The sequence below is a fragment of the Spea bombifrons genome, chromosome 5, assembly GCF_027358695.1.
Source record: "Spea bombifrons isolate aSpeBom1 chromosome 5, aSpeBom1.2.pri, whole genome shotgun sequence".
NCBI classification, from domain to species: domain Eukaryota; kingdom Metazoa; phylum Chordata; class Amphibia; order Anura; family Pelobatidae; genus Spea; species Spea bombifrons.
This window is the reverse complement of record NC_071091.1, coordinates 12966444-12992885: the sequence shown is the minus strand read 5'-3', so window position 1 is coordinate 12992885 and position 26442 is coordinate 12966444. Positions and strand designations below refer to the sequence as shown.

The window sequence follows — 26442 nt, the reverse complement described above, 5'->3', positions numbered from 1 at the left end:
AGAAAACCAAATAATATTACTTTTCTAGAATTTTTCACCAAAGCAGATCTCTTGATCTGCCCTAGAGGCTTAAAGCTTTACAAGTTATTAGCATATCTCCTGGGCAGCCTGTTGGTCACCAGGAGGGGCAAGTGACCTGCAGACTATTTCCCCTCGTTTATCCACCTTCCTCATGTCAATAATAACTTTATAATAATAGCACCTCCCAACATGACAAGTACCCCCCTCCCAACCCCCATACGGGAACGGAGGGGAAGACCTCTAGGTCACCATACCTGGAAAATTCCCAGTTATATCAATGTTACTTCTGCCAGTTGACCCTTATCTAGAACACTGATCCAGAATTGCTTTAAATATTTTTATTAATGGTATTATGCAATAAGCACTTCACGCCTCGTTACACGGGTTCATATATTACAGTATTTAGGTGTAACTAGAATATGCTAATAACAGACTAGAGCTGATGATGAAATGCTGTTTTTGTTTTATATACGGTGAGTAAATGTTTGCATTGGAGGATATGTACGCTATATATATATTTATATATATATATATCCGCACACACTCACGTATGTGTCGGTACGGCCAAGCACTCGGTGTTCCAGTATACTCCTTATGCCATCTTATCTCTTAAGTGTAATATGACCAGCTTCTAAAAGCAGGTTTTTCTGCTTAAAGTTATTTCCTGGACATTAACAGTATTAATTTAATATTACACTTAATAAATGAATTGCCGCCCTGTTATTATTATATTAATAGATAAATATTATCGGTCAGTTAGAAGGTTAAATAACTGAATAGCAATCTATACAAATACTGATCCTGTCGTATTATTACAGGAAAGATTACGTCGCTGTGACTGAGACCTTTTCGATGAAGTATAAGCCAATGTAGTGGCTAGCGACATTAAACAAAACCAGAATTCATAATATAACCCTAGACGGTCGGTGGCTTAGATGCAACGTATGGACGTTTTGCTTTACTGGGACGGTTGTAGATAAGTGGAACAGCCTCCCAGCAGAAGTGATAGAGGTTAATACAGTGAGGGAATATAAGCCTGTATTGGCATATGGCCATCAAAATCTAATACAAGAACTCTATCATATTGCAAATGAATCAATCACTCCATAACTCGGAAGTCTCCTCGTGTTTGGGCTCTAAACGGCTGCGTCTTGGGGTATGATACCGAACGCGCGGAGCCAATAAATGGTTTTTGTCTCAGTGGGGTGAAAAAACTTTCTGTATTCTCAGTAATATATTCAAACATCACTGAGAGCAGATTAGGACCCAATGTCTGCCCCAAGAAGCCTCGGGGGCCATAAAACACGAGGGCCCAGCCTGCTCTGTGGCCCTTCCCAGCACCGTCCAGTCTAGTCTTTATTTTAGATCCTACATCTGCAGAGTACAGGGCCTCAAGCCCCGGTTTCAGGTTAGCAGCACTAGAGCCGGTTTTCGGTCTCCTGCTTCCTCTGTAGACTCCCAGCTGCTAGAAGCGTTATTACAGTGGGGTAGGTAGGGGCACACAGGGGCAGTGGGGTAGGTAGGGGCACACAGGGGCAGTGGGGTAGGTAGAGGTACACAGGGGTAGTTGGCTCCGGACCGCCAGCCTCTCTGCCCATTCCCTCAGCTCTGTATATTCGCCCGCACAGCCCCTGCCGCTGCCTGTCAGCTGGTCTGGTCACGTGGTGCGAGGTGGAAGGTCGCTGTGCTCACAATGGAGCTGTCGGACGACTTGCAGAGGGCTTTGCACCGCTTAGCGGATTCGGCCCGATTTGGCCCCAAATCTTTCGTCGCTCTTCTCCGGGCGGCCTTCCTGAGCCTGACCGGGGAGCAGGCCGCAGAGGCAGCCCTAGGTAAGGGAACGGCGGGAAGATGTAGCCGGGCTATGTCGCTCTCATGGTGCTGCCTTTGTGCAGCTTAGCCCGGGCACTGTGTGCGCCCCGCGGCGGCTCCCGGGCAGCGATCCGGAGGAGACGGGTGTCAGATGGGTGTCGGCAGCCGGAGGCAGATGCATGACGCGCTGGGAGGCCGGGTGCGAGCTCGGTGCAAGCCCAGCTCCCCCGGCTTTTGTTCTGCTTCCTGCTGCTGCCACCATTTCTGCACCAGCAGGCAGCAGCTACCGAGGGGCCCGGGGGCCTGCCGTGCCCAGCGGGGTCACATGGGCTCTAGTATGGGGTCTGGACCTGACCCCCGGGGTACTTAATCCTGCAACAGGGAGGGGGAGCTACATCCGGGGGCTGAACTCAGCGCAGGGAGTGACTGTAAACGAGGTCTGGATCGCGGAACTGAGTGTGTCCTGAAAATACCGAGAACTGAGTGTAAATACTTACTACTGAGTGTATCCTGAGCCCAGATCTGAGTGTGTACTGAAGATTATAGCCTTTACTGTACTCTGGACCCGAATGGACCGGAATATACATTAAATGAGTGTTTCCTAGACCTGTGGGTGTTTTGAATAAGCTAAATACTGAGTGTGTCCTAGATGTTGGACCTGAGTGTGCACTGGTCACACACACATCTAAGTGTGCACTGGTCACACACACATCTAAGTGTGCACTGGTCACACACACATCTGAGTGTGCACTGAATACGCACACATCTGAGTGTGCACTGAATACGCACACATCTGAGTGTCCACTGAATACACACATCTGAGTGTCCACTGAATACACATAATCTGAGTGTGCACTGAATACAAACACATCTGAGTGTGCACAGAATACACACATCTGAGTGCACATATTACACATATCTGAGTGTCAACTGAATACACATAATCTGAGTGTGCACTGAATACAAATACATATGAATGTGCACTGAATACACACATCTGAGTGTGCACTGAACACACACATCTGAGTGTGCACTGAATACACATTCATCCGAGTGTGCACGGAGCACACAAAATCTGAGGATCTGAGTGCTGCGGAGTATGGGAGGAAATGAATGTGTGTGGAATAGAATGCACTGTGTATTCCGTATACGATGGGAATTAGTGTGACTTTAACGCATAATGCAGTACATGGTGCTCAGGAGGGCTGTGTATGTGCAGTCCGGATCTAGAGGGTGGAAATCTTTGGGGGGGGGTGGAAGGAATTGTGTATTCTGGATTTAGGATATAAATAAGTGTCAGGAATTCAGTGTGTTCTAGACGTGGATAAAATTGAATGCATACTAAATGTAAATGGAACGGATTACCGAAGTTAACGGCAGCCTTGCATCTACTAGATCTAGAATGGAGCGACATGAAATCGAACGTGTATTGAATATTTATATGGATCTCAATATGTACTGAATCTAGAAGCTTTGTGTGTTCGATCGAGAATATGATTGTGCCCGGTATGTTACAGCTCTGTATGCTGAGTGTATACTGACCCTATTCTAGATCTGGACGCCAGGGGATGGCACTGTGGGTCGTGTTTTATTTAGAGCAATTTAAGGCATAATTCTAAAAGTGGAGCAGTCGTCATGGAAACCAATTCTGTTTTCCCCTCATTTAGCTCTTTGCTACACACTGGCTCTTTGTGGGTTTAATGCTTCTCTCTATAGTTTACGTGTATACGGGTTAATAAATACGAATAAAGGTGACGATACAGTCCTGAATGCGAGGGGTAAATCTAGCATAGACCGGGGGCTTTAGGCGATGTGAACTGGATTTTGTTCGGTATCCAGCATCTTGTGAGCCGCTTATACATTGTAGCTGACTCTTGATAACTTAACACGAATAAAACATGTCTCATAAAGAATCCTGATGATACAGATCGGAAACATCTTGAAAGTCTTAACAGCATAACAATCTCAGAGGGTATGAGGTTTAGTCTTTTTTTGTTTTCTTTAAATGAGTCCGTATTTCACAGTTTTTTCACATATGCTAATTGGTATCTTTAGCACGTGGGTTCTGTACTTGAGTCTTTATAAAACACAGACGTGTGAGTGTTATATATTGAAGTCTATTCTGTATTACATATTTTCTATAATGTATTTTAGGTCATTGGTTATGTACACATAAGTTTATTCAAATGAGTTTATTCTTCAATATGTATTGAAAATGTATTTTGGATTACCTATGGACCTCCTTGTCTACCACATTTTTTTGAGAATATTTCTGTACTCTCCATGGGACACTCATTACATTTTAGAATCGGTAGCAGTTGATATTTATTGTCATTTTCTGCTTTTGGTCTGGACTATGGCATGTAATATGTATTAGTCTATTCTGGACTATAGAATTTAATACGTATCATTTGAACAATTGCTCTGCTATACATCGATTAATTGGATATATATATATGTATATTATGCAGTTTAGATGTTTCACCCTCTGAATAATTTGTTCTAGATTATAAACTTGGGATCTCGTTGTGTGTTATAACTTGCTCTATATTCATTTTCTAGAATCGAATTCTGAGTTACTTAATAGACCTCACAAGAACATTTGTTTCTTAATTGCATCTGGATGACTTTTTCTATACTGGACACTGGAACATTTGTTCTGTAGGAGTTGGATAATATATTCTATATTACACGCTGGAATAATTGTTCTGTAATAGGATTTAGATCACATTATATAATGAAAATGTGTTCTGCATTAAGCAATAGATCCCTTTTTTTTGTATGGTACACGTGGGGGAACACTTTCTATATAACGCATTGGAACATGTTGCTCTATATTAAAAATGGGATCACTTGTTATCATTCCTTAGATTAACCATTTGGTAGCTTGTTCTCTGTTACACTCTGGAACATTTGTTCAGTATTAGGCATGGGCCGTTCCCTGTACTGCTCATCTGGAATTTTTGTTCTGTATTAATGTAACCATTGTTCTGCATACATATTGTTCTCCTACATGTACATCCAGGGAGCCCTTTGTATTATGTACCGGGTCACATGTTCTGTATTATACATAAAGATATTGCTTTTGTGATCTGTTTTGGAACATTAGTAGAACTTGCCATTCTCGATTGTGTAATCGGCTTCTTTACAGTATATGCATTGTACAGGGTATGGATCTATGCTCATGGAGTGGTACTCTTACCCTATGTATGGTGTCGTTTTAACCTTGTGTACCCCGGTGTATCTGCATGCCATCTGAATGGAGGGGTATAAATCGGCCTTGTCAGCTGCTTTCTGATGCATCAGTATTAAAATATCTAACAGTCACAGATTTTCAGTATTCTGTGTTCCCATCCTTTAACCTGCATATGGAAAATTCAATATTACATATTAAAAGCCCCAGTATTTCCAAGTTTTAAAAAGTAATTGCAGTTAGTCGAATTCTCACAATTAACGTTGAATCTTGTCTGAAAAGCATATTCTGTAATATAAAATAGAATCTTTTTTTGGAGGTGCTGAGAACCAGAATCTTACTCTCTCGCCGAGACTAATTGTTAAGGTCATTTCCCCTATGATGCAGCTGTTACTCTAGGGTTAATTATATTAACTCTTTCCCATAGTTAAATGTTAAAGGCAGCAAAGTATCTTTCTAACTCCTTCAAGTCTAAATCTTTGTGTTCCCTTTGCAGTGCTAGTTGCATTTAATTCTGTATGTATGGGTTCTAGATCTCAGTCTTGTATATCTCATGTATGTATGTAGGTATGAGGGGTTAAAACTAGGGAATGATTTATTTCATAAATCTCTCCAGGAGAACCTGATATAAAATGCACTGTAGGCCTTGTTTTGCTGGAAACGTCTTGATAAAGTCTTGATCTCACAGTTATTCCTTCTCAGAGTCGTTTATATTAATTAGATAAAAGAACTTGTAACTAGCGTTGGGTGTGTGCAGAATTGACTAGAGAATTAATAAAGAAGTAACAGTTTGGTAGAATAAATCATCTCCAGATCCAAATAAACAAATCCAAATTACAATCACCCTCTTTACGCCTTTGTTCTGATATAAATCTGGTGTTAATATTTGTACAGTTGTAAAACTGAAAAGAGGTTATTTTATTTAACCCCATCAGCTCCAGATTGCACACAACGTATAGTAACAAACTACTGCTTCTCTAAAGATCAGTATTCATTGCTTCAATGCAGAGAATGTTTCCTTTTTCTAATGGTTTTGTTATTTGGTATCAAATCGGTTACTGAGAAGTATCTACTAATCGTTTTAATCGACTCTAGTTTAGAGAAAGGGTCACTTATTGGATATATATATATATATATATATATATATATATATATAGATATCTATGTAGATAGATAGATATCTATATATATGTCCCTTAGGGTTTCCTTTGTAGAAACATCAGGGAAAATATGGAAAAATAAAAATATTTGTAGTGGATCAGACGAAAAAAGTTAACCCTTAATCACATAACCTATTCCATTCGTAGCTGTAACATGAGTTCCTTATTAGTATGAGGTCTGTATACTTGTGCATAAACAATAAGTGAGCCGTCCCTCTTTATCCTGGAATCGTTTTAATTAAATGTGATATGTATATTGTGATTATCAAATAGCCTCTGTTTTTTCTAAAGCCTGGTTTGTTATCAGGGGTAATACAGTTGTATCCTGGGGCAAATCACCCGCCTCCCTCTGTATTTAAATAACGTATAATGGAGTGTGGCGGTCTGGGATCTGCCATAATAATTTAAACCAGCACAATAAGTCACTAATAATAATGTATATTTTGTGGTTGTATATTGTGTAGTCTGGGAATAAAAAGACATGATCGCCATTTTAGATCGCGCTTGTTTTCCGTCGAAATATCGAATTATTATGTCTCACTACTAGTGGCAAATGTGTGCACTGCATCTGAGTGTTCCAGAGGTTCCAAAGCTCTGGAATCAATGCGTTCTGCTGCGAATATTCGTATCAGATGATCACACAGAGACTGATTACTAGAAAAGCAGATTCCTAGTCCAAATATTACCTTGCTGTTTTTAGTCTTGTTTTCACAAGAACAGCTGAAAAAAAAATAAGTAATTCTAAATACAAATTTAGGGTGAAGTGTATGGTATTCGCTCCCCTTTAACCTGAAAAAATACGCTGTTTTGTAGGATTATATTAAAAATACTTTGGTAACTAGCAATGACAAAGCCACAATGTCCCTTTCTCCAAGTCACGCGTGGACCAGTTTCTTTCTTTACTATTGCTCATGAGAATTGTTAAGAATTAATATTAATGTTGCGATTAATATATAACTTGTGGTATTTGATACTGATGTTTACAAATCTAACATATTTATTATCAATGTATCTTTTCTGTATATATATATATATATATATATATATATATATATATATATATATATATATATATAGAGAGAGAGAGAGAGAGAGAGAGAGAGAGAGAGAGAGATAGATATATATATATATACATACATAATTACTAGTTTTGAATTTTTTCAAGACCCATTTTATGACCGAAAATAATACACATTCGTAATTATATTTCTTTGCTTAATTAAATGAATGAAAGTTTTGGCTAGAAATAGAAAGAATGATCAGGAACATGTTCTCTAAATGCACTAAATGAAATGCTGTTTGTGTTGGTTTAGACAGCCCCGAGTTACGGCACCTTGACCCAGCACACGTTAAGCAGTGCCATGCAGCGGCTGCTACCTGTATACTGGAGGCTCTGAAGCACCAAGTAGACAGACAGACACTCAGGTACTCCCCCTGATATATCACTTATTCTCTAGACCCCTTGCTCCCACTGTCTCCAGACTCAGGGATTTCTTTCTCTCTGCAGCACATTCCTGGAAGACTGTAAATTTGACAAAGAAAGATCAGAACAGTTTTGGGCAGAATACCAGGTTTACAAATTAATTTTCTTAAACTAATAATTAATATGCATTTTCACTCCATTATTTTATTCTTTTTTTTACTTTGTTTCAGAAACACAAGGATTCTCTAGAAATCCTCCTTGAGAGGTGAGTTTCTCAGCTTCTTAAAGATACTGTTCCTCTTAGACAAACAATAGCTCTCTAAATATGATATCAGTTATCGGACATGTTATCTCCCTGAGGGCTTAATCACAAATGAGAAAACTTTGAATTATTACAGATTTAGTTACATTCAGCCAAGTCTTTTGCCAGTTTTCTTATAAAATGCCATTTTTAATGTTTTGGGGGATTCTCATGTATGAACAGTTCTGACCTCCTATGTTTTCCCTTTATTTAGTTTAGGCAGGTCACCCCCACATATTACAGATGTCTCCTGGCGTCTTGAATACCAAATAAAGGTAAATACAAGATATTGTATCTAGATATGATACAGTTATGTTGTATGAACTGATATTTTACATTTTAATTAGTGACTTTCATACAGATATTATTTGTATTTATTGTACAGGCCAACCAGCTCTACAAATCTTACAGACCGGGCTACCTAGTGAAACTCAGTGTGGAGGTAAAAGCATGACGATCCATCTGAGTGCTAGAGAATTAATGATCCGATTGTATAAGTAACTGTAACAATTCCTTATTCTAGAGCCCTGATCCCAATGAGAACTCCGATATTCGTTTTAATTGCTCAATGGAACAGTTGCAGGTAATTACTTGTCCTATTCCCTTCCGTTGCAAAAATTTATATATTTTAATTGTTTGTAACAGACTCGTGAGTCTGTACTCTACTTCCAATTTCACAGTTTATTCTGGAAAAGTTTCTTGGTGTCTGGGCATCCCAAACATAAAAGGGGATCAATGTGACAGAATGAAGTATGTAAAACATGACGAGTTTCTATATTTTACCACCAGTAGAAAAACTTTCAAGATTAGACACAAAGTATGAAAGAGCAAAGTTTTTGAAACACTTTCATTTTCAGGAAACTTGATGGCAAGTAGTTTTGGAGGATGAGCTTCTAAATATATATATATATATATATATATATATATATATATATATATATATATAGATATATAGATATATATCTATATCTATATATCTATATATATATATATATATCTGTGTGTGTGTGTTCATGTACCAGTTCTTGAATTAAATGCTTGTTCCCTCTCAATATCTGTTACACAGTTTACTTACTATTTTCATATCCAGAGATTTCATGATTTTCCAGCTTTTTTTTTTGCAGGTGAAACAAGCACGATTTGTTTTCTTTGGTTTCAGCATTTGTTTCATTTTTAGCTGCTTAAAATGTTACAAAACTTTATTTCATTTTTTATTGCATTCTTTAAACATTTATAAAGAATGTTATTTCTGTTTTATTTTTCTGTAGGATTTGCTAGGCAAACTGAAAGATGCAGCAAAAAGCCTGGAGAGGACAACTCAGATATGATTCTGGAAGACCAGCAATGGGACACATTTTTTTTCAAATACCGTTTTTCTTTTTTCCTTTTTTTTTATTTTGTAAACCTTTATAATAAAAAAGTGTGACATTTAACCCAGTGTTGTGTGAAAATGAAAAGAAAGAAAAGGAGTTTAAATAAAATTTCTGAGATTTAGCCTAAATTGCTTGTCGGTTTTCCCAAGGTTTTGTAAAGATCGTTAAAATAACAAGAATTTGCTCTTTCACAATAAAAGATGGGGTACTGCATGATGAAGTACATTTAATTATCACATACCTACATGTTAGGAATGTCTACGATAATAAATATGAGGATCTGACAGACTGTGTCAATAATTTTTAATACTTAATTTAAAATTATTATTTTTGGTGGATCCGTCAATTTATTGATTTATTACCAAAGATATTTTGTGCTTCTCTCTCCCATCTATTAAACTAGAGAAGTTCCTGGCATCCTGATGGTTAATTAGTTAGCTATGTATTATTTAGCGATATATATAAATTTTGGGGTATTATGGCCCGATGGACAGTTAACCCTCTGTGATCCAGAGCAAAGAGTTTGGCCCACTGGTGAAACTTAAAGGGTTATCCCACTTGGTGTTTGGAATCCACATCTGCATCATCCAGATTCCTTCTGAGTGTGATCGTGACTTCAAGATTTACTTGGAATGTTTTTCTAAATGATTGAGATCAATTGTTCCCGAAAGGGGAAAACAAAGCGAGCTATATTGGTGACGGTACAGACAAAGAAGAATTAAAGCGCTCTATAAGTAGATGAACGCAGAGTCCTCGAATTAGCCGGAAAATGTCAAATGGGGGATTTTTACAAAAAATGGAAATATGTGAATTGTGACAACTGGGGTCACTGAATGGTATTTGTTTTAATGGTGCTGGGGGGAAATCATCAGACACAGTCCACAAATAGAATAGAAAGGGTTACAAAGTCATATATCTGGAGTATGCAGGGTAATATTGTTTTAGTTCGTTATGGGCCATGTGTTTATTCTATATTATCCTGCTGTGTGTGTATATATATATATATATATATATATATATATATATATACATATATATAGCAGACTAGTGTGTAGTGGGGATGTGAGAGTTAAATTAATTGCGCTATTTATGTTGCTCTCGTGTTTTCGTTGTTTCTGGAATTAGTTATAAATTTGCGTGTTCTTTAACTCGTTCATTAACATCCTTGATAGGACGGTGGCACAGGGCACCGGGACTATGAATCTTTCCTTAGTAAATTAAGCGATATTGAAGTCGAAATGTGTGTACTCACACATCAATTGTCCTCAAACGATTGATACGGAGAATTGACACCCGGCAGAGGTGGCTAGGTTTGAGCAGTAGTACCGAGGGTTCCCCTTTTTTCTGGCCCCGGACTCTCCGCCCTCTTCCAGGACCGGGAAGCGCATCTTTAGCGGGTCAGAGACCACCAGCCCGGGGTCCTCCTCGAACAAACCCCTGGGAGGGGGAATTAAAGGATCCAGGGGTAGGAGAAGGTTAGATCGCAACAAAGAAACCCTTGAGAGATCGGTTCAGATGGGAGACGATTAATTCGCAATCTCATAAATGAGATGAATTAACCCCCTGTCACCCAGAGGCAACAACACCACACAGCTGAAGTGGGTCCGATCAGGACCGGTCACAGGCACTGAACAGGAATGTTACCCCGGCCGGGGTAGACTTTAATTTATTATCCCAACCCCTCCGATTAATTAATTCACCACTCAATGAATCTTTAACCCACAGGTTCAATAAACCCGTTGGCACATTTTCTGTATCCCAATCCCCAAATACATAAAGCGCTTTATAGAAAATCCCCCCTGTTATAACGCAGTATGGATGCTTTTCACTGACCCCCTCACTGATTACACCGCTTTATACCCTATACGCATCGATCTGAATTATCTCTCACCCTCCTTCACTGATAATATTTCTTCCAAATAAAGCGATTGCAATTAAAAAAAATACCGTCTCTGTATATCCCGTAAGCACCGATTGAATGTACACAGCCGCTCTATTAACAACGAGCTTCACGGACACGGCGATAATAATATCGCTGCTTTCCCTGGACGAATTGAAACAACTCCACAAAACTGTGATAATTCGCCTTCCTTTCCTGTATATAACGAGTCTAATAGCCCGGTTTGTGGACACACCGTTTCTCCCATTTTTTTTAGATATTTGATTAATCCTTCTGTCGCTCCCCGTGCACGGTAAGAGCTGGATGTGCCCCTGTGTGTAAATCAGTAAGAAATTGTTACATCGAAACCCCCAAACACAGCCAGATCATCACCTATATATATATATTTATATATTTATATATATATATGTGTGAACCTGCGTTTTAAATCTGGATTTAAATCGGTTTTACTAAATTGGAGATTTTACATGTAATTAAAAAAACTATAAAACGTGTTCATGCATTCTAACATATATGAAGACAGACAGAAAGGATAGACAGAATGTATAGATAGATAGATAGAATGTATGGATAGACAGACCGATAGATAGATAGATAGATAGATAGATAGATAGATAGATAGATAGATAGATAGATATAGATAGAAAAATCTCCACTTTCTCTGTTTCTGTAACAAAGAAGAACTGTCCCGTTTAATTGAATGCACACAAAGCTATACATGTGCTGACTCCAGGCACACGTATGTTCCCGGCACATGTATGTTAGCATGTACGGGGTTGCTGTGTGCCGTGTGAGTGCGGTGTGTGTGCACTAATTCCCAGGCCGCCCTTAAGGAATGAGACCACGTGACGGCGCGGGGCGGGCGGACTCCGAGCCATTTTGGGGACGGTGTCAGTTTCCAGTGTGAGGCTCCAGCGAACGGAGCGCCCGAGCCAGTCCGGGGAGAGAGCAGAGCAGGGGGAGATCGGGGCAAAATCAGGGGCTGCAGGCGGACACACGGAGCGCCAGGACCGGCAGGAGGAACCGGAGGAAGCTGCAGCGTGCTGGGGAAGCGAACGAATAGGACAAAGCGCCCAGGATGGTGCAGAGAGCGCAGGAGTAGAGGCGGGAGCGGCGGCCGGGTGCAGGGGGAGCGCAGGAGGAAGGAGGGGACAAGGGGACCCCCACACACACAACAGCCGGGTGTATGATTGGGGGATGAGCTGAGTGCCTTGCACCCCCCCCCACCCCGAACTGACAGCGTCTGCAGCTCGGCTCAAGATGGCCGCCCCTGGGCTGCTGCTCATCCGCTGAGCGCCCCCCCGGACACCGCATTGTCCCCGGGACTCCCCTCAATCAGCACCGCGTACTGCACCCCAAGGTAGGTACACGCACCCGCCCCTGGCACCCCTCCTCCTAGTTGTGTGCGGGGGGTGGGGATTGTGTAGGGAGGAGGTGGGAGGGTGAGGAGGGGGTGGGGGGTCTGGTGGTGCACACAAATAAAGAAGGGGGGTGGAGAGGGGGTGGGTTTTGAAATGTGAAAGCTGGAGAAAGGGGGTACACAGGTGGTTGGAGGGGTGCAGGCAGAGGTAATGAGGTGTGGAGGGCATTTGAGAGGGCAGATGTTTATGTGTACTTGCCCCCCTGAGATCCTCTCATACCCCTTGTCTGATGTTTTTATATGTTTCTACCCCGTTGCCTGCCCTTCAGATGTGCCTATGCACCCTCGTTCCCCTATGCGCCCCATTTCCAGCAGCTCTCCCCACTTTGTGCCTTCCCAGAGGAGAGCTTGTCCCAGGATGAGTGCTCCCCATGCCTTACAGCAGAATGTCACATTAACTTAGAGAAGAAAAAAACTCCTGTGTTGGCAGAAGACCCCCTGGCAATGCCGGGGAGGGGGGTGACAAAATGTGGCATAATGCTGAATATGTTTTGATTCATTAGCTTGGTTCACACGGGTCAGGGTGGCATGAATTATCCTTGTCACACCGGCTTACACATACAATGGCCGTGAAGCTGGATCCAGACTTTCTATTGCAATAAATATTTCTAATCTGGGTTGTGTTCATTCGAATTTCCAATGTTCTGCTTCATGTTGTTGTTCTGTGCTTAAAAAGAGGGATCTAGAGGGTGAAGAAACCTGATTCGAATCAAGCGTTTGTTTATTTTCTGAAGCTGTTTAACATTTTGTATCCAGTTGTCATGTTGTATACAGTTTACCCTTTGTACTAGATCATATTGCTTGTTTCAGCCCTGGGATTGACAGTAAATCACAATTTGCTCCAAGTATGTGGCCTGGGATGTGTTATTGTATCCAAAGCCCCCTCTCTACTTCGCTATTAAACCTTTCTTTTTTCTGGAGCTCACACCACTTATTCATTAACAACTTCGGCAGCTGAAACATAATATATTTTTCTTACATAAATTCCTGATACCTTTTTTGTTTCTTGTTATTTGTACAAAGATCCAGAAAATACCAGCGATGGCAAAAAAAAACCTTAATATTTAGTGAAAGAAAGAAAACTTGCAATAAATCAGCCAACTGATGTATACACGGACGGTCACTAGCATGTGTTAGGAATTGTTCACGTGGATTTGTCGGGTGTTTGGGAGAAAATAGTTCAAAAATGGCGGCTATGTAACAATTTGTCATTTCTTACTATATATTTTATTTCCCCCTTTTTATCGAATTAAATGAGGGCACCGCTTATTTACATCGATCCAGCATATACCATAGAAAATAAGCTGTGGTTGTGTACACGGCAATATTGCACAACTCGCTCTAGTTCCATGCGTGGAACCAATAAATCTGCCTGTTAGTGTAGACCAGAGACCATGTGCATGTCTAGTTGATGGATTTGATGGTTAAGATGTCGGGTGTAGATCAATTCTTTTTTTTCGGGTATTTTGCACCTGGTTTTCCTCATTTTTACATATACAATGACAGGCCACTGACAAAACAGCCAACGTCACATGGACCTTAACGCTCTTTAGAGTTCTGTAGTATATTTTTCTTTAACAGATCATGTATTTTGTATTTTTATGATCTAGTTTTGGAAAGTAACATATTTGGACAGTAGCAATCTGTCATTCTTCTCCTGCGTGGATGAAGATCTAGATCCAGTAGTGTTCTGTAGAGCTTTTCCCGACAGTAAAAGTTGGATTTCTTCTATTGCAGTAATGTGTGTGTGTGTGTATATATGTATAATATATATGTGTGTGTGTTTGTAACAGAGATTGTGTTTTTTTTGTCTCGATGGCAAATGAATAGATAAAATGATCAGGAGGTTTTAGTCCCTTTTTTGTAAGATTCTAGAATAGGTTTGCTTGTTCTTGGCCAGGATAATATAGGTGATGAGACCAAGTGCCTGAGGTCTGTTTCTGGAGACTGGTTTGGGGTTTGAACAAACAATAGGATTTGGGAATTGTCTCGTTTGATCCCTTACTGACAACTCCTGGTAAATTCTTACTCCTGCTCCCTGGCATTAAGAAGCTTTTGTAGTTGTCAATTAGAAAGAAAAAGGGGAAAAAGTCGAGCTTGCTTCCTATTTAATTAACTCAGTCTGCTAGCTGCTATTTTTTCATGGAACGAGTTTATCCTGGGTTAGTCTTTTTGTCCCTGTTTCACCAATATTGTCTGAAACTGGAATATATTGTGATTTGGATATTAAATATCCCACTTCTAAAACAACGTGATTCTAGAGGTTATTCCTATGATCAAGAATGCATCCACAAGTCATATGTGTTTCTGGATACTTTGGGTAAAATGTTAGCTCACACGGTTCATAAGAAGACTATTGCTCTCCAGGAGATCTAAACAGAATTTCCCTTTATTCGTTATTTTCCAGAGTATATTGTTTGCTATAAGAGCATTAAGATGCTGAAAGTGTTCTCCATCCAGTAGGGTTATTGGGGAAGCTGTGTATAGATTACACGTGGGCTGCCTCTCTAGATATACATAGATTAGCCATAATCTCAGTTCTCGCATAGACCCAAGAGTCAAATTAACAAATCATTACTGGTTCCGGTGGGAATAACTGTGCAGAACGCACCCCAAACCAGTGACAGCCAGCCTCTGGATGATGTATGTAGGTTCGCCTAATAAGATGACTGGGCATCATAGGAGTCGCAGTTTTCACGATCCGGGGTGTCATATTCCTGGTTCTGGGGGCACTTAGTGCTTAAATGTCCTAGCTGGTCCGAAGATGTTGCCTCCTCTAATACCCTGTCATAGTGTAACTTGCATTAGCTCCCTTAGTAAATATACACATCTATATATATAATGTCTAAAATAAAATACGGACTTCATTCTTCTATTACCGGCCGTGTGTACATATGGATACAGGCGATCCGTTGGTTATATTACCGGGTTTCTGTTTTTTATGCTGAATTTTAGTTTTCGGTTATTTCCAGTTAGGAAGGTACCCCACCAGCTCTATGTACCTAATGAAAAAAGTGAACATTTCATTTACCGTATTTTAATTCTTGCATTTTTGGCATTGCGAGGCATTATTATAGAGTGTTATAGATTGCTCTAGAAGTCACCCGACAGTCTCTTTTAGCCGTGCTCTAGACTGTCACTGGGTGACTCCCAAACGTTTCCAGCTGTTTTATGTCCAACTTATCCAAAGTTTTAAAGTATTTGTATGGCTGTGGGTTTGAAGGGGTTAATCCTGGGAGGTGCAGCCCCTGTCACTTCCTCCCCTTTGAATACCCCTTCTGATTTTTCACTAGAAAGGAAAACCTTGTCATTCCTGTGACTGCAAACTCAGGAGCCCCGGGTGAGACATAGCACGCTTTGTACATAGGGTCTGTATATAGGGGTATGATGCACGCCACCTAAGGAATGAGTGGACCTCTAGTCTAAATCATTCTAATCGCGTTCTCCTAACAGCCGGTATCTCTGTCCGCTCCCGTGTTATGTACACAGATATTTCTTGCGATTCTACACGCATTCGCCAGATATGTGCATAGAACAGGCCACGCCCACCAGCCCATCGCTCTGCTACTTGCCCGCGTACTATTGTACGATTTTGTTTATTTGTTAAACTGGTGGGCCCACTCTCTCTGGGTAAAAAAGATCTTCTCCGGTAAACGGAGCCGGGATCTGTTCTGGAAGGTTATTGCCCCCTGTGTTTCCCCGATGGGAGGTGGGGTGTCTTGGCCCCCTGTGTTTCCCCGATGGGAGGTGGGGTGTCTTGGCCCCCTGTGTTACCCGGATGAGGAGGAGGCTGAATTCTGTGTGTTGGTGTAATTTTCTCCCCTTTTCCCTCCCTCTGCCTCAGCCCTTTGTCTCTCCTCCCCCTCAGCCTTCTCTCTCTGAACTACCCTGTGTGCCTCTTACTTTGGCTGCTCTCTTTTTCTCATGTCCGGCTCCATTTTCCACCTCCTGCCCCCCCTCTCTGAAGCCCCCTACACGGAATATTACAGTAGAGGAAAGGGCTTTGCTCTCCCTGCTTTTCCTCGAAAGAACCATCTTTCTTCTGTTTATTCTGCTCACCTGTCACCCCGTGTCCTGGAGCTGTAGTTACCCACATTCTATATCGCTCCTGATTACTCGAATGGAGTGCAATCATAATCACTACTATATCACACCCTCTCCCTGGTGATCTGGGGGATCCCTTGCTTGAGAGCCGGGTGATCACGGATTTGTTAATGGTATCAAATGGATCTCCGATATCTTTTTCTTCTACATTCTTGTTGATTTTTGGGATCGAATCTTTGCGATTAGACTGTGGATACCTGCATCTTCTACCTTGAAGTTAACGGATTGAACCTTGAGATGGTTTCCAGAAGCCCCAGGATTTAACGCTTTGCGCCTCATCCCGTATTTATAGACTTGATGGGGGATCCAGCTGCCAATTGTGGTTAACCCTTCCCTGTCGGATGTGGGGCTAATGTGATGTCCTCCTGCAGGTATATGACTCAAACACCCTATGAAACTCCGCTGCCGGGCTTCCCTCCCCGTTCCCAGGCGGTGGCAGTATGCCAAGTGTAAGTGTAGGTTGCTATGGTAACGGGAGGATTGCAGCTCGGCACCAGCACAAGGCAATGTGCTTCTTTCATCAATAAAATCGCCTGTCTCCCTGATGCCTTCCTGTCCTGGAGTCCCCACCAGGCAGGACCGCTCATCTCCAGCTGGCTCAGGAAAACCTTCCCTCCTCTGCACCTCTATTGACTCCAGAGGAAGCAAAACAGGTCCCGAAACGTCACTCACCGGGTGTCTCGGCTCACTCTGAGTTGCTGTCTTATGGTTCGGTAAGAGCTTCCTAAAAGCTGCTTCCTGGCAGACAGATGATAGAGCCGCCTAGAAGCTCGGAGATGGTGGAGCTTCTAGGGGATAAAAGACAGTAGAGCTTCACTAAGGATGGTGGAACCTCCCTGGAAACCTGAGAGGGTCCCTGTTGAATGTTTGTTGGTCATGGAATCGGTTTGCATCTGGAATATAGGTCTTGTTCCTAATTGTTTTTGACATCTAGAGGTGAGACTGGATGTTCTTGAGCTCCAGATACACACGGATGGCTCCTGGGATCGGTGGATACCTTTTTATGAGCCTTGGGTGAAGCTGCACGGAATACATTGGATATATTCATGCGATACTTTTCAGCAGCTACAGACCCTTTGCTTTCTCCTGCCATTTCTATAGATGTATAATACCGAATAGATTGAATATTTCCCAATACAGAAGGCGCACTGGTCATCAGATGCTGATCTGTCTGCCCGGTGTCCCCCGGATCTCCGTTCACTTGCTCTATTCATCATCACGCAGGTGCCATCTGTAATGTATCGATTGTTTTTTGTTGCAGGGTCCCTCATTTTACAGCCACAATGCATCGCACAACCAGGATCAAAATTACCGAGCTAAACCCCCATCTGATGTGTGTGCTGTGCGGGGGCTACTTCATTGATGCAACAACCATCATCGAATGTCTACATTCCTGTGAGTAAGGCTTTTGTGTCTTCATGAGTGACATTTGTTTAACACACTATGTACAATGTATACTTTTTTAATGTGGGCTTCTAATTAAGTACTGGTCTCTCCTTTGCGGTTCCTGTGCTGGATCTTTCTAGTATTCATTGGTTTGGTGGTTTTCTGGATGTTTTCTAGATCATGCATCCTTTTATTTGCTAGATTTATCCCAGGCTCCCATGTTTACTTATTGAAATATTTTTTTGTCATATTGAAATATTTACAGTTTGCAAAACGTGCATTGTGCGTTATCTGGAGACTAGCAAATACTGCCCCATCTGTGATGTCCAAGTACACAAAACCAGGCCACTGCTCAATATTAGGTATGCATTGCTTCTTTTCTACCTCTTATAAGACTTGTGCTTTTCTGGAAGAGGTCTATATTATTGATGATGATGATAATAATAATCTATAACTGGAAGAGTGAACTATTCTAGCAAGGATGGCTTCAGAGTTCTGATTCAGTAAATTGAGGAACGTCTTTATCTGGTAATTCACCTGGACATTGTTAGTATTTCAGTCAATTGAGTCCAGTCCTAGTCGTTTTGCTCTTCTTGTTACAATCCTTTTTCTGGTATTTGATGTACTTTAGAACCATTGTCATATCTAGAACATCTACTGATCCAGTTCCTATTGTAGAGGTTTTAGGTATGGGGGTTCTACAACAAAAGGATGCTCACTTTTTTTGTTTCTTCTGTCCCATTTCAGGGCAGATAAAACTCTTCAGGATATCGTGTACAAACTGGTGCCAGGCCTTTTCAAAAGTATGTATTAAATAGCATATTTTGGTTTAACCATTTATTGTCGGGCTAAAGGAGGTAGATCTAAAATCCCTGTCTTTCTTGTAGATGAGATGAAGAGAAGAAGAGACTTTTATGCTGCCCACCCTTCTGCAGATGGTAAAATAAATTAATCTACCTGTTAAAAATAATAGCACTTCTAAGATGCAGCCCCTGTTTTTTGGATGTTTCATAAAACATAACTGTGGAACTCTAGGAGGTTAGGTTATCATTTGCATTGTATATTGGCCCTTTTCGGCATTCATATTGTGTACTCCAAGATACTATTATGGAAGCAGTTTAGCCTAATTACTCCAGTGGAAAAATACATATTAACACTTGAGTTCATTAAATATTAAGGGCATTTTTGTGTTATTTAGCGGCAAATGGTTCAAATGAAGACAGAGGGGAGGTAGCAGATGAGGACAAGCGGATCATTACAGATGATGAGATTATCAGTTTATCCATCGAGTTCTTTGACCAGAACAGGCAAGTTCTATCTTTTTTAATTTTTTTGGTCTGTTTGTCCTTTTTCTTAAAAAACAAAATACTCCGTAACATATTTATACAAATATGTATTTTTTTTACTTAATAGAGTGGATCGTAAAGGCGGCAAAGACAAAGAAAAATCAAACGAAGAGGTAATTTACCTTCACTAATCGTTTAGATTTTTCACTCTCCCTAGTGTGTGAAAATGTATTTTTATTTAAAAATATTTAACTTGGCAGCTTCAGTTGCACTAGAAGAAATATATATATATATAATTATACACAATGTTTCCAAGTAAATCGGCCTGTGATCGGTCTATTTTCTGTTAATTCGCTTTTAACCCTTTCATCCATGGGTTACTGGTCAGAGCTGTGTTTTAGATCGCTTTAAACCCCATGATCTTCCTTCTAAAATGATGTCTATAATCTAATCTAATCTACAAATCAGTGTCTCTCTGGTCACCTCCGATTTTAGCTTTAAACCGGAGGCATTAAATTGCGGCCGTAGTTCCTCTATATACAGCACACTAGTTACTAAAAGCTGGAGTGGTTATGCTGGGTTTAATTGCTAATGATAAATCTATTACAAGTCATCAAATACCAGCCCTCCCATAGACTGCAATGTGACCATGCGGGATGTAAAACAGCGATCTATCGGAGCTGATTTATTAACGGAAATTTATACCTTTATATCTTTTTATCTCGTTTTTTGTCCAATGCAGTCAGTTAATGATATCATCTCCGTTAATTGAGTCCAGCCCTTTAATTAGTATTTGCCCCACTAGCATCAGAGATTATTAATCCCTTTTTAATGCTTTGCAGTATTTAGTAAATCGCCACCTTGCTTTCAGGCTAACGACAAGCGGTACTTGCGCTGCCCTGCGGCGATGACGGTGATGCACCTAAGGAAGTTTCTGAGGAGTAAAATGGACATTCCCAGCAACTTCCAGGTAAATATTAACTCATCTATTATTTAAATGACCGCATTGCTATAGCCGGCCGAATTAACTATGTCAGTGCCGGCAGATCGGAGTAGGACTACACCTGGTTTGTATGACTTCTTTTTTAAGAGTTTTATGGCAGGTTACTCGCTTGCTTTAAGACTCTCTAACTGGGTAAAGTCGTTTTTTTCCCTTTTATATACAGTCAGCCGCTGCTTCACCAAACTTTTGGATTCTGCGTTGTTAAACTTATTTTTTGCTTATAATAACACTGTAGTTCTCTTATTTTTGTTATTTCTATGACGTGTTTTTTTTCCTTCTTCTATGAATAGATCGATGTGATGTATGAAGAGGAACCTCTGAAGGACTATTACACATTAATGGACATTGCTTATATCTACACGTGGAGAAGGGTAAATATTGATTAGGTTCTAACCCTGGCCGATGTGAACAGCTGTCAGGATAAATCTGACCTCACTCTATCTTATCTTCTAGAATGGACCTCTTCCTTTGAAGTACCGAGTGAGACCCACCTGCAAAAGGATGAAGATGACCCATCACACCGACAGATTAAATAACACCAGTGGGGAGCAGGAAAGTGACTCTGGCAGCGAGAAGGGAGGCAGCCCAGCAGGAGCAATTCCTTCTACCTCCTCTTACATGCCAAGTCCCAATACCCCGGTACAGTCCCCACATCCACAATTTCCTCACATCTCCAGCACCATTAATGGAACCAGCAACAACGCCAGCACTAACCACCAGAACCCCTTCACCAACAGAGCACGGAAAATGTCCCTAAACGGGTCATCTGCCACCTCCTCTGGCTGAAACCCTACCTTGGGGTCAAAGATCCGGACAGCACACCAATTTCTAGACACATTCATGCCATTTGCAGCTTTATAGATGCTCATAGGTGTGACTTTTTTGTCCAAGTTGCTTACTTTTGTAGTGAAACCCGAACATGGCCATGGAATGACTTGGGTTATTATTCTCTGGACCTTGGAATGGATGACTAAGAAATGTTTTTTTTTCCTGTTTATACTGGCTACTAAAGGAAATATCCTATATGGATTACGGGGAAGACTCTGGATTTTGGTCTATACAACCATGGATCTACAGAATAACCGGCTAGGACCTTATTAGGTTAATCCTGAAGGCCTGGGACATGGAGTACATCTGTTCTGGTTTGTTTGGACCTCATTGGATGTGTCATTCAGTGCAGAGGAGCAGCTGTGGGCAGTCACTGCTTTGTGAATGGGTTTGAGCCATTGTGGATGGAGTTCAGATATATGGTGGATGACCTTGACTTTGGTTTTATCTTCAAATCCAGATAAACTGAACCCGTGGCAACCTTTGTTCTTGTTCTATTGATGTTTATGTGGACGTTTAGAGAGAGCTCTGTGGTCACCAATCCAAGTGCTTTAACATCCACCTTAAAGAAATACATAGAAACTCATCTATGTAGCCAATTCACTGTGAACAGAGGTTTCTTGCGTGTCAGCCATGCTTAAATATTTTTCCATGTTTTTACCTTTTCTTTTCTGACATTGTCTAAAGAACTAATTTTGCTGCCAGAAAAGTATTTTTTAGGTTGCAAAATAGTTCTGGCAGCAAAATAGTTAATCTGTTGCTGCACAGAATCGATCAAAAGATAAGTAAAGTAAGCTCTTTGGTTTTCACAATCTCTTTGCCTAAAAAAGCGGGTATTTACCGTTTTTTTTTTTTTATTTTACTGACTCGTTTAAATGATTCGCTTTTGTAAGAATCAGTTGGCATTAAGCTTGTTGGAAAATGCCATATTGGTATATGACGTAAGAGGAGAGAGTATTGTATGATATATTTATAAATCCTATAATGAAGATATTGTGTTTTCATGCACTCAGAAATGATTGTTACATTTTCAGAAGTATGCCCACTCTTCCCACTTGCAGATAGCACAGTTTTTTGTTACCTATTCAAACGTTGGGGTTTTTTTTGGTTCTTTCTCTAGTTCACATGATTGTATTCAATTAGAGAGGGTCCCCTGTGCCTTCTGTTAGTACCTGGTCCCATGCAATAATGGTACTGAGTATGATGGTTTTTTTATTATCTTTTTAATACCGTGTAAGCTATCCATTTTGGGTGGGGTAGGAAGTCCACGCTCCAAAACTCAATTTTCTCATGTTTAAAATGTAAAATCGCTTCATTTCTTAATTGTTGGAATATGATTCCATTAAAAATGTCACTTCCACGTACTCTCATCACGCATACTTAAGCATCTTTTAAATCCTCATTCGTGGGCTGATTTTTCAATATCAGATCAGAGCATCTAGATCCCCTTAAACCGCAACTTGGCAACAAACTGCAGAGAGTGATGGTAGTCGGAGTGCAGTAGTTCTCTTTGACGCAGGAGTTGCTCTAACCTGCGTTGTCTTGCGTCTCCAGGCCAGGGCAGCCGAGAAAGGGTTAATCTCCTTCAACCTCCCATCTGCAGTCACTTACATGTTTATGGTTGAAAAAACCCTTTGAGTGCCAGAACAGTGACCTACTAAGTGGTGGCCAAGCACTAGCTCACCCATCCTACACTCAGAGTCAGTATTTGTATGGAAACACTTGGCAGATCATTTCATTGTCTCTGATCTGGAAACAAAAGAAGCACAAACCGATTGCTTTGTCTTGCTTATAGTCATTAAATCATTACTTTTGCATATAACTTGCCTGACAGTTTTTTTTATTTTTTTGTATGTATTGTTTGGGATGTACACACACACAGCGATTTTTTTCTCAAAAAAAAAAAAGAATTCTATCAGGTGCTGTGCTCACATTCGAGGTATTTTTGCACAATCTGTTCCATAGTGAAAGGGTTAAATCTGACTATATCTGATTTTGCGTTTTTGGTCTAGGTTGAGAACAGTAATAAAAAGATCAATATTTCCATCGATGTTCCAAAGTATATACTAAGTAATCTATCATTGCCTTTTTGTTGGGAATGATCGCCTGCTCTATAGACAGGGGCTCTATAGCCTGCACGCTGGTAAATCTTTGGAAATGGGGCAGATTTTGAATTTCTGGGCCTCCTGCTGTTAAAATGTGTACTGAATCTTACATCATAAATTACACAAAAATCTAATATTTAGTGTTTCAAACAAAAGACCATTCTATAAATGACAAGGTAAATATTTGGCATTTAATTTACTATAGGGTTAAAATATTTGTTAAAGTACGGTAATATCAATTTAAAAATATGCAAAAAAAAATATATATATCAACTAGACCTTTACAGAAAAGTAAACCATCAATTAAATATGAGATGTGCCATCAACCCTATATCAGGCATAGATGTACACATGAAAAAGGATATAGATAATATATAGTTGAATAATATGTGAACCCCACCAGCATCATTGGCCATTTACACAATCACCCATATTTCGTATGCTGTCCATAACATAATTCTGAAAATGTTTCATTTTAGTTAAATACGGATAAATATGGATAAAGATCTAATCACACGGATTGGTGATTAGAGTTGAGCCCGATTAGAATATCTCTTAATTGTTCAGTTTTGATATTCATCAGTTATTTGTGTTAACCTATTCATGTGAATCCAAAGGTAACCTAAAGGCAGGGTGCAGCATTGCAATGCAATGGGAATATATGTTGGGTGTAAATGTAGGTTGTGTATAAGTGTCAGATCCCCTCTGTATTTGTGCTTTTTGTGTAAATCTTTGAACCAAGAGCATTACCGGCCCGAACACCCAGCACTCTCCATTCCCTGGGTCCGTGTGATAAATGATCCTGTGGATCTCTCACTCACTTTCTGCTCCCACTCCCGTCTGATCCTCCTCACCACCCAGCCCATGAAACCACACACCTGCCCCAGCTTCCCATTACTCCTATCTGCCGGTACCTCTCCCAGGACCGGTCTATTAACCTGTTATGCTGTCTAATGAATCACCTGTTCTTGTTATGTGTATGGAGATGCCAAATAAATAGCTGATCTTCATGTTAACTCCAGAGATTATATAGCAGAATATCTGCATTGATCCAGAAACCCTGACATCCTGCAGCGTGCTGCTTATGTGTGCTCCACATGCAGCATTAACCCTAAAAGGTACAAATGAGCTTCAGTCTAATGGAGATCACATCTCTGGGATTGCTGATCTAGATGGGAAAGAAAGAGAGAGATAAACATATATATAGGTGTGTGTGTGTATATAATATATAAATATATATATAATCAGGGATGTTTTGTATATTATTTTTAAAGCTCCTAAAAATAAAAAAATCCAACATCCCCACAACTGTTTACAGGCAGAAGTGCTTCCTGTTTCCGCTGCTGGTACCGGCGCACTTGCGGGTGTACCTTGTGTGCCACGAGCGGATTTCCTTTGCGTTACCCGGTGCATTTTGCGAGCCGTCTCTCCCTCCTTCCAATGTATTATTCGGCGCAGACAGACAGCAATGAACTGTTTGTCACCCCGCGCCTCACCCTCTAGGCAATTACAGATCACCTTGAATTCACCCACCCAAATGTAGGTGTTTTTGTTTTTCCTCCTCTGTTACCCGCATCTTTAAATGCTATTGACAAAAAAAAGGCTATTAGAAGTACAGTCGATGGCAATGAATTCCAAATGAAAGCAGAACACATAGCACTATATGGAAAACATAGTAAATAATGTGCAATCGCCGTGCTGTTTTGCGTTTACAATAATGATTGGGAATCAAGAATCTATAACAATGTTATAAAGCGCTGTAATGTCTGGGGTCCAAAATACTCCCAGAAATACCGTGTATACAACCCAAATGATTTTCCCTTTCGTAAAAGCTTATTTCCAAAAGCCTATAATGCCCATAACACCCTCACCAGCCAAAACACCATATTTATATATTTTATTATTAATTTTTTTTTGTGCTAAACCAGGTCCTGGACCCGTCACGTGTTTCCATATTCGTTTCGCTTGCCGGTTAATCGCCGTGTCTGTGAAACCATCCTGCGATCGCAAATGCCCTGCAACCCCTTCTCCCGGTCCAAGCTGGCTGTAAATGTATTGCCCTCTGGTCCTGAACGGGTTAAAATAATTTAGAACGCGGCTGAGCGCTCGAATTCGGGAAAATAACCTCCTGCTTTATTTAACCAAAATTCCCGGCAGCGCGGGGGACCCGGGCACTAGCCGTAACCCGGTCTATGCCTTAAAAAGCCCCGATGCTCCCTGTAAAGAAGGGGGGAATTGAAGCCGTGCCGGGGGGCAGATCGCCCCTCACTTTGCAGCACAAAAGCTGTGGGTTTTTGTGCAGGTTGTGCTCGTCGTAGCCATCTTGCGCCTGCGCACTGGGTGCATTGTGCTGCTTTTCCTCCCCATTCTGCTGGGTGTCCCGCCATGTGAAACAAAAACACCCATCGGGTACACGCAGACAACGGGCATACCTTTAAACACACGCACCCTTAACAGCCTTGGCCACCCACAAGTAAAAAGTGCGCAGCCCGTGCGTGGAATTAAAAGCAGTATCTAGAAGACCTGGTGGGAGATTGTTTAAAGACCCAAGGAGCCATATTGCAATCATTCGTACTGGGGGGTGATCTGAAAAAATATACTCGCCCCAGATTTATACTCCTTCCATTTGCAATTAATAGACGGTTATTAACGCGATCAGCTCACGAGAAAAGGGTGTTATCCCATAGAAATCGCAGGGCTGTAAATTAATATCCATACCATTTCATTCAAATATTCCATACATTAAATCGAATCGGTGTAGGCGTACATCCATGCTATTTAACGCAGATAAGACGTCACATCGGGTTTCCATGGGGATTCTCTCTTGTTCAAAATATACATTTAATATCCTTAGAATTCAGATTTATTAATATATACATCACTCCCATGCGTTTACAATCAATTACCTCATAATGTATATTAATATATAAGCCTGGAGAAAAAGGTAAAGTCCAATAAATATCTGTAAAACATATAGGTGCCTTTTATAAGAACAAAGGAGTATCCATACACGCTTTTCCTTTGTTAATGTACATATCATACAATAAACATTTTATCAAATATTAGCAATACCCCCAGACACAATGTATATATGGGTTCATGCTATAACGTTAAACCATTATCTTTA

The 26442-nt window shown here is 40.7% G+C and overlaps 1 protein-coding gene across 3 annotated transcripts; it reads left to right on the top strand.

The window, feature by feature from the left end:
* Positions 1 to 1655: 1655 nt before the first annotated feature.
* Positions 1656 to 21922, top strand: BMI1 (BMI1 proto-oncogene, polycomb ring finger). 3 transcript variants are annotated; one of them, XM_053466720.1, is made up of 14 exons: positions 1656 to 1853; positions 7500 to 7611; positions 7694 to 7757; positions 7840 to 7874; positions 8434 to 8493; positions 17969 to 18102; positions 18359 to 18455; positions 18841 to 18896; positions 18981 to 19031; positions 19292 to 19400; positions 19507 to 19552; positions 20251 to 20349; positions 20673 to 20753; positions 20836 to 21922. In XM_053466720.1, the coding sequence occupies exons 1-14, from the start codon at positions 1715 to 1717 to the stop codon at positions 21166 to 21168; spliced, it is 1416 nt and encodes a 471-aa protein (XP_053322695.1). In that variant the 5' UTR covers positions 1656 to 1714; the 3' UTR covers positions 21169 to 21922. The 3 variants fall into 3 exon arrangements, with proteins under 3 accessions (XP_053322695.1, XP_053322694.1, XP_053322693.1); XM_053466718.1 differs by lacking the exons at positions 1656 to 1853; positions 7500 to 7611; positions 7694 to 7757; positions 7840 to 7874; positions 8434 to 8493 and adding an exon at positions 12156 to 12543; XM_053466719.1 differs by lacking the exons at positions 17969 to 18102; positions 18359 to 18455; positions 18841 to 18896; ... (4 more) ...; positions 20673 to 20753; positions 20836 to 21922 and adding exons at positions 8125 to 8185; positions 8296 to 8352; positions 9179 to 9567 and having other exon boundaries at positions 1671 to 1853.
* The last annotated feature ends 4520 nt before the right edge of the window (positions 21923 to 26442 follow it).

Excerpts from the sequence above, each read along its gene's own strand:
- BMI1 (XM_053466720.1), top strand. The coding sequence starts at position 1,715 with ATGGAGCTGTCGGACGACTTGCAGAGGGCTTTGCACCGCTTAGCGGAT. Across the intron at positions 7,612-7,693 it reads GTAGACAGACAGACACTCAG|CACATTCCTGGAAGACTGTA; the intron begins GTACTCCCCCTG and ends TTCTCTCTGCAG. Across the intron at positions 7,758-7,839 it reads AGTTTTGGGCAGAATACCAG|AAACACAAGGATTCTCTAGA; the intron begins GTTTACAAATTA and ends ACTTTGTTTCAG.